Source organism: Durio zibethinus, chromosome 10 (assembly GCF_047325235.1).
Source record: "Durio zibethinus cultivar Kanyao isolate XHJ-2024 chromosome 10, ASM4732523v1, whole genome shotgun sequence".
Taxonomy (NCBI): Eukaryota; Viridiplantae; Streptophyta; class Magnoliopsida; order Malvales; family Malvaceae; genus Durio; species Durio zibethinus.
In genome coordinates this window covers 21,831,367-21,839,576 of record NC_143171.1, presented here as the reverse complement: position 1 = coordinate 21,839,576, position 8,210 = coordinate 21,831,367, and the positions used below count along the sequence as shown (strand labels likewise).

Sequence of the window (8,210 nt, the reverse complement as noted above, 5' to 3'; positions counted from 1 at the left end):
TCCCTTTAAATACAAATCAATAATAATACAAATCAATAATAATATAAGATAATTAATATCATGTTTTATCAATAATTTTATGCATTAAATATAATCTTAAATTTTTAAATTATATTTTTTTATTACAATTTTAAATATATTTTTTAACTCAAAATTTTTTTTAAGTGTAACGTTAATGCTAAATTAGATCTTATCCTCTAACATAACTTGTTTAATTGTAATTAAAAAAAAATCATGGAACAGGAGGCTCCGACAGGGCAGATGACGAGTACGAAATTGAGTTGGCAAAAACATTTTATCTGACAACATTGTCCGCTCATCATAGCCCCAATTAAAAACATGTTTCTTTGCATACGTGGCATTCTTCTGCGCTCTTTGGGATCACGCGCTCCATAGGCGTCAAGTAATAGATTTTGAAATCCCACAGTTTTTTGCACCTGATCTGATCTGGCCCTCTCGAAAAACAGAACCCATTTAATCATACGCCACGTGGACATTAATCGTGCCTTATTGTAACAAAATAATTGCACAGTACTTACAGCAGAATCTTCCCTCTCTGAACTCTCTGTCATTTCACTGTCTATTTCTTCTCTCTCTCTCTCTCTCTCTCAATCTTCTCAGTCACATTTCCAAAGCAAACAGAAACAGCTGCAGCTTTACTCAGGAATCAGCTTCTCTTTTTCTTTGCATACTGCTTTTGATTTCATTTCATTTCCGGGTTTGTTTTTTTTCCTCTGTTCTTTTTTGTGTTTTGAAGTTTCTTGCTTTTGCTGCTCAATTCATTTTGCTTGTTATCTTTTCTCAGGATGTCTTTAATAGTCTAATGTTTCTGCATCTTTTTTTTTCTTTTGCTTAGTTTTTTTAGTTTTTAATTTCTTATAGAAAGATTTGTTCTTTTTTCTTTTTCTATAGTAATAATTGAAGCTGTTTTTTTTTTCTCATCTACTGTAACTTTTAGTTGCTTCCCCCTTTCATTCTGAGGAAAAGAAATTCCAAATAAATTATGAATCAAATAGAATCCCACTTGTTATCATTATTTTAATTAGAGTTTCATCATTGCTCTGTTTTTACTCTTTTAGGACATGGAATAGAATGTTTCCCTATATAGTATACAAAATATTCAATTCAATATCGTTTTTTTAATTTCATAGTCAATTATTACTTTATTTATTAACTAATAATTTATTTTCTGTCAGCTGGGTTTGCAATTTCCATCTGCAGTTAATTAAAATCTGGGTCTTTTTTATTGGCTTGCAGGGCATCTGTCAGCTTAGCCATGAACCACTGTATTCCTGAGTGGAGTTTTGAGTATGATCTCCCAGTCTCCAATCATAGAAAACGATTGGGGTCTGCATACGATCTTTACTCATTCTTAACTTTGCTTTTGAATCTTTTGGAGTCTGTTGAAATTATATATTTTTCTTTTTGTCCAAAATTTGCAGCCAAGACAATGAGCTGGTGGAGCTGTTATGGCAAAATGGACAGGTAGTTTTGCACAGCCAAACTCACAGAAAAAATGTACCAAACCCCTGTGAGTCTAGACAAGTAGAAAAGAATGATCAACCAACATCAAGAGGGGGTACTACCAGCTTATCATATGGAAATTCAAGTAATCTAATTCATGATGATGAAACAGTCTCATGGATCCAATACCCCATTGAAGATTCCTTTGAGAAAGAGTTTTGTTCCAACTTTTTCTCTGAATTTCCATCACCTGTTCCAATGGAAGCTGATAACAATAAGCCCAACAGACAATTGAAGCAACATCAACAACAGTTTGTCAAGTCTAATGCTGCCTCCCCTACTATCTTTAATAAGACTGCAAATTCACAGGAACTTAATGTTAGTTCTGCGGCTCAAGAATTTCAGGGAAACCCTATGCCGCCTCCAAAATTTCAGTTTGATTCAACCCAACAGAATAAAAATTCAGAAGGTTTAGGCAAAGTTCTTAATTTTTCGCCTGTAACAGAACATACAGGGGTGAAGAGTAGTGGCGGCAACCTGATACAAAGAGAAGTTAAGGACAGTTCAGGAATGAAAGTTGGATCAAGCTATTGTGGCAGCAATCAAATTCGAAATGATGTTAACCTTAGCCGAGGATCAAGCAATTGGTTTGGAACTACAACTACTGGTTTATCTGCAGGGACTTCGAAAGATGATGCTCGAAAAACAATTGTTCAGATTGAGAAAGGAAAAACTGAGACGATTGAACCTACTGTTACTTCTTCTTCTGGTGCAACATGCAAGCAATCAACTGGGGTCATCAGTAGCCATAAAAGGAAGAGCAGAGATGGTGAAAACAATGAGTGCCAAAGTGAGGTTGAAACTTGCTTTCACATTTTTTTACATTTTTCTTTTTACGTGAGATATCATTTAAAGTACAAACATAAATTGTTTTCTACTTCTTCAGGCTGCTGAATTACAATCAGCTGCTGGAAATAAGTCAGCCCAACGATCTGGGTCTTCCCGCCGGAGTCGTGCTGCCGAAGTGCATAATCTATCGGAGAGGGTAGGAATAGTATACACTAATAATTCGGAACTCTTTAAGTTCTGTGTATGGTTGCAAAGAAATTTTTTTTTTTTTTTTGGTATATGAGGTTTCAGGATGTGATTTTGATCGAACTAAAAATCCAGCACTCCACTTACAAATCATAAGACTGTTGGCATAGTTACAAAGAATTTTACTTGTATGTATACGTGGATGTGTCTGTTTGCTCATAAAATTGCTTGTAATATTTCTGCAGAGACGGAGGGATAGGATCAATGAGAAGATGCGAGCGTTACAAGAGCTCATACCTCACTGCAACAAGGTCATTTACAGCTTTTAGGCTATAGTAAACTATTTTTTCCTTTGTCCGAATTTCATTGTTTCCTGGAGAAGACAAATATAATTTCATGCATTAAAAACAACTAAAATGATGATACAATGAACTGATCAGAGTGAAGTAATCATATATAACAGAATTAATCTTAATGCTGCAGTCAGACAAGGCATCTATGCTAGATGAGGCAATTGAATATTTGAAGTCGCTTCAGTTACAGCTTCAGGTATGAATGCTGTAGAATCACTTGAATTGGTTTTTCCATTTGCAATCACTTGTGCCATTTACAGCCTGATTTAGGTGTTTCAGGTAATGTGGATGGGAAGTGGGATGGCCCCAATGATGTTTCCAGGAATCCAGCATTATATGTCCCGCATGGGAATGGGAATGGGTCCACCTGCATTCCCTTCCATTCACAATCCTTTGCATCTTTCTAGGGCGCCAGTAGTTGATCAGTCCATCTCTATGGCTTTTCCTTCACAAAACCAAGCTGCAACATGCCAAACTCAACAGTTGAATCAAGTGAATTACCCACATCATATGCAAAATCCCATCTTTGCGGAGCAATATGCACGTTTTTTGGGCTTTCATCATATGCAAACTGCCTCTCAGGTGTGTCCTGCATTGCATTAATTACTTTCCCAACAAGATTTTTTTTCTTGAGTTTCAATTGATGGAAATAATCACCTTAAGCATACTATTATTGTCTTGCAGCCCATGAATATGTTTGGATATGGTTCCCAAACTACACCGCAAAGTCCAATGGTATTAGCCCCCAGCAGTTGCAGTATACCACTCACGGGAGGGGCAGCTACAATCAATAACACTTCTCTTAGTGGCAAGATGGGTAAATGTCTTAATTATTCTTCTTTAACTCTTAGTTTTAGTCATCAAGATTCCAATTCTCATAGTCTGATTACCAAGAAAAAAAAGGTTTTCATATGAGAAATGTGGGAATAATTGTTCATATTTGATGGTATGATACTATCATACGTCTTCCCATGTGGCATTATGTAATTGAACCAATGTCAACTTCATCTCCTGCCATATTGGGGTTTGGCCACAATTCTTTTTTATGTCTTTGTGCATGCACCAGTTAGATACATAATTAATACCCAAAAAGAACAGACCCGAAATGGATTCTTTTCCTGTCATCCACTAATTTCGTTTTCAAAACGAATTCATCCACCTCAATAAAAGCTAGAAATTTTCATTTACTTTTCTTTGTTATGTGTTAAAATCTATTCCCACTTGAATTCCTTACCATCCAACAATTTTTCAGTTCATAGAATCATTGTAATTTTCTCCATATGATATTTGACAGGTTAACTAAAGAGAAGGCAAGGGGGTCCATAACAACTTGGTAGAAGCTGATACTGCTTAATATGCAGTGACTTTCTTTCTCAATCAGTAGCCATGCCAAAAGGCCCAGTGTCCATCGTCAATGTCCTATATGCATATATCAATGAGACAGCCACTACCAGAGTTATAATCACTCTCTCAACCAGGCGTTGAATTTGTTCTATGACCACCATGTCATTGAATTTGGTCGTAAGATTTGATTTCAGGATGAAAACAAGATATCAAGTGTGCTGCTACTGGCTTGGATTCTGGTAAATAAGACAGCTACCGACATTTTCTTGTTTGCTTGCTTAGAAGAGGAAGTAATGCTTGTTCCCCCCAGTCTGTAAAATTTTTAGCCATTTCTTTATTTTGAATTATAATAGCTGTCTGATTGCAGGAAGGAATAAATTTGTTAAGAGATCCTTGTAATCTTAAGCTCTATTTTTTTTTATGACACAATATGTATGATAGCAAATTTTCAATCATAATCATATAATATTCAACATACTATATGGAACAATACTAACTATAAGCAAATCAAATGAATAAATTCAACCACTCCCACATATATGTACAGAGACTTCAACCACGGACAAGTTTGAGGGCGCCTGTTCTCTTGAATACAATAATTATTTTTTTTTTTTAGTGAGAAGGAGTTTTTAAGCTTCACCTAGTACATTTCTTCTTTTGACTGTTTCAAATAAATTTATTTATGTTGAATTTTACAGATTTATGAAAAATTATCTTCTCATAATCTTTCACAATCTTCCATAGACTCGAACCCAAGCAACAAAGAGAAGAGTACATTCTGTGTGTCACTTAAGTCAACCGCTGTTGGTGAATACAATAAATTTAAAAGTTTTGATTTTACGGATTATGAAATTTATCACAAAATTTTGAGGTGATTTAACCATTGTTCAAGTTGACCGTTTTTACAATGATGTTTGAGAGTGTACAAGGCTGAGTATTGCACTTACAAGCAAGCTAAAGTGATGGATATGCATTTTGGAGTACAGCTAGCCAATGATCTCAGCTAATGTTTTTTTACGAAGACAAAGGATAAGGAGATTCTTTGCTAGTGATTATGTAGTAGGAAAGTGTGGAAAATAGACAGCTAGATATTTTGATAATGCTTCATGGTCATATTCTTTCATCTTCATTTTCCCTTCTTTTCCTCGTTTTATATGGGAGGAAATAAACTGTTTTTGGCCCTTATAGGTCGGCAAACAAAAGTTGATTCTTATATTTATCATTTTATTTTATATTTTTTACAATTTTTGACATACTAGTATTTTCTCCATCTCATATATAATATCTTATTTGATTATTTTTAATTGTTTTAAAATAATATCTTATTTAAAAAGAAAAAAGTCATATATCCTTACTTTTTTTTTATTACCCTTAACTATATCTTCATTTTTTTTCTCTATTTTCAAGATAATTAAAGTAATTAAAAAAATTTTATAATAAATGAAAGTTCAAATTCAACTCAAATTTTCTTAAATGTTGATCAAAGTCAAAATCAATGTAATATAGACTTAGATCGAGTTTAATGCAAATGATTATTGATAGGATAGTATAATAATCATCTTATATTATATTTAATTTGTATTTAAAGAAAGTGATAAAGATTGTAAGGAGAATTAATATCCTATTAGTATAAGAATATTCAATCTTCTCCAAATGGAGAGGATTATTTTTAATCCATATAATTAAATTTACTTGTCAATTATACCCTTAAAAATTATATCAATAATTTAAATTGTATAAATTTTGAAAAAAAATAATCTTGATAAATAAAAAAAATTATCATATGCTAATCATTGTATATATTAAATATAAAATATGATGATATTATCTAATTTAATTCTATTCATAATATCATCCTATTATGTCCTATCATAATATGAGTCAAAGGAGTAAGTGTGTGGATGAGAGAGAGAAATATTGAAAATGCACTTTTTTTATTTGAAATTAAGACCAAATTTATCATCATGTTATGAGGTTTGTATTTTATCATTATATTTTAATTTCATATAAATTTTATAACTATACTTTAATTTTCAATAATTTTTGAATTAAAAAATAAAATAATGCACTTGAGGTCACATCGTCTATGTATGCTTATAGCAAATCAATTTATGTAAGCTTAATTTCTTTTTAAAGATAAAAAAAAAAAAAAGGTAAAAACTAAAAAGTTATATTTTTAGAATAATCCTCATATAATTTGAACCCAATAATAATAGTAACTCTAAGGATTTAGGATAATTCCAGTGGCAGCTCTACAAGCCATTAAAATTTTGCTATCATGTCCTAAATATTTGAAAATGAACTATTAAGTCCTACAAGTACTCATGATTTTCTAATGGAGTATTTTTGTTACTTAGCCATTAGGAAAAAAGTTGCTGTGGCACTTAGATTTTACTATATTTTAAATACATGTTAGAATATTTTAATGCCATATGTGTCAATATATGGCATTGATATTTATTTTCTTTAATTTGTTCTAGTTTTTGAAAAGTTAAAAAAAAATTGTTTATGTTTAAATTTTTTTTTCCAAAGAATGAGAGATTCGAAGAGTTGAGAATACATGTACTTTCACTAAACCAAATATATACCATATATTAAAAATAATTACATAATGAAATGTTTATTTGATTAGTATATCCTATCATTTTAGATACGATAAAAAATCATATGTGTTTAAAAAAAAAACGTATCTCATATTTATTCGTGTCAACATAAATTTTGATATAATATAATTCATATTTTATACATGTTGACACGTTTAAATATATATAAGATACAAAAAAAATATTTAGATAAAACGTGTTATATGAATACATGTTTACTATGTAATATGATATAAAAAAGATGTTTAATTTAATCATTTCACACGAGTACATATTTAATAAGTTTAACATATTTTTTATATTTATTTTAATTTAATATAAACATATAAAGATTATTTTAATTTTTTATTTTTTAATTATGATACTTAATTAACTATTTAATATCATATAAAGATTATTTTAAACATCTAATTATAATACACATTTAATAATTATTACAAAATTATTTTTATATTAATAATATAAATACAATATAAATAATAATATTAGTATGATACATCATTATTTTATTTTTTTATTTTTAGTAGTTCATCATTTGGGATTTCATATTAAAAACTAATATCATTATGTATACATTTATGATTGTTATATTAGTAATATATATATATATGTATACATATATATATATTAAAATTTAAATATATATTAAATGCATATTAAATGAGTATCAATATTTTTTTATACTTTTTAATATGCAAGTACTTTTTTATATTAATAATGTATATATTACATATATATATATCTTAACATATTAAATATATATTTTTTTGTAACTTTTTTAACAAGATTTAAAAAAAGTTTTTTATTAAAAGGAATTGAGAAGGAATTGTTAATTAAAGTAATATCCAACATTATAGTTATTGATCAAGCAACACAAATCCAAATCACATAAACATACAATAACATATTATACTAATAATAAATAACATTTATAATGATAAGAAATTATATGATCATCTTAATAACATGAATCACAATATTCGAATATTTTAAATCACGAGACTTAAAATAAGAGATTCTATATTTGAAATTAAAAATAACATATATTCTAAATAATATGCATAATGATAAAAATTATATAATTTATTTTATATTACATATATGATATGATATTATTAAAACATAAGTTATAAATTATTAATATAAGTACACATCTCGATTATCGATTTTAAATAATTTATTCTAAATCATATGATAAGAGATTATAAATTTGAAATTAAACATAACATATTTATTCTAAATAACATTTATAACAATAAGAGATTATATAATTTATATTTCTATATCACTAAATAATGTATTATTATAATGTAATTTATGCACTCATCTTAAAGACTTATTTTATATATTTTATTCTAAAATCTAAATCACATCATATAATACCCATTTATAATTATAAGAGATTATATAA

At 29.2% G+C, this 8,210-nt stretch overlaps 1 protein-coding gene across 3 annotated transcripts; it reads left to right on the top strand.

The window, feature by feature from the left end:
- The first annotated feature begins 567 nt into the window (after positions 1-567).
- On the top strand, positions 568-4,676 carry PIF4 (phytochrome interacting factor 4). 3 transcript variants are annotated; one of them, XM_022885921.2, is made up of 9 exons: positions 568-718; positions 1,258-1,347; positions 1,443-2,319; positions 2,411-2,509; positions 2,745-2,810; positions 2,983-3,048; positions 3,132-3,434; positions 3,537-3,669; positions 4,147-4,676. In XM_022885921.2, exons 2-9 carry the CDS (start codon positions 1,277-1,279, stop codon positions 4,149-4,151), a joined length of 1,620 nt encoding a protein of 539 aa, XP_022741656.2. In that variant the 5' UTR covers positions 568-718; positions 1,258-1,276; the 3' UTR covers positions 4,152-4,676. The 3 variants fall into 3 exon arrangements, with proteins under 3 accessions (XP_022741656.2, XP_022741654.2, XP_089623053.1); XM_022885919.2 differs by having other exon boundaries at positions 576-718; positions 3,123-3,434; XM_089766927.1 differs by lacking the exon at positions 568-718 and having other exon boundaries at positions 737-1,347.
- Positions 4,677-8,210: the final 3,534 nt, after the last annotated feature.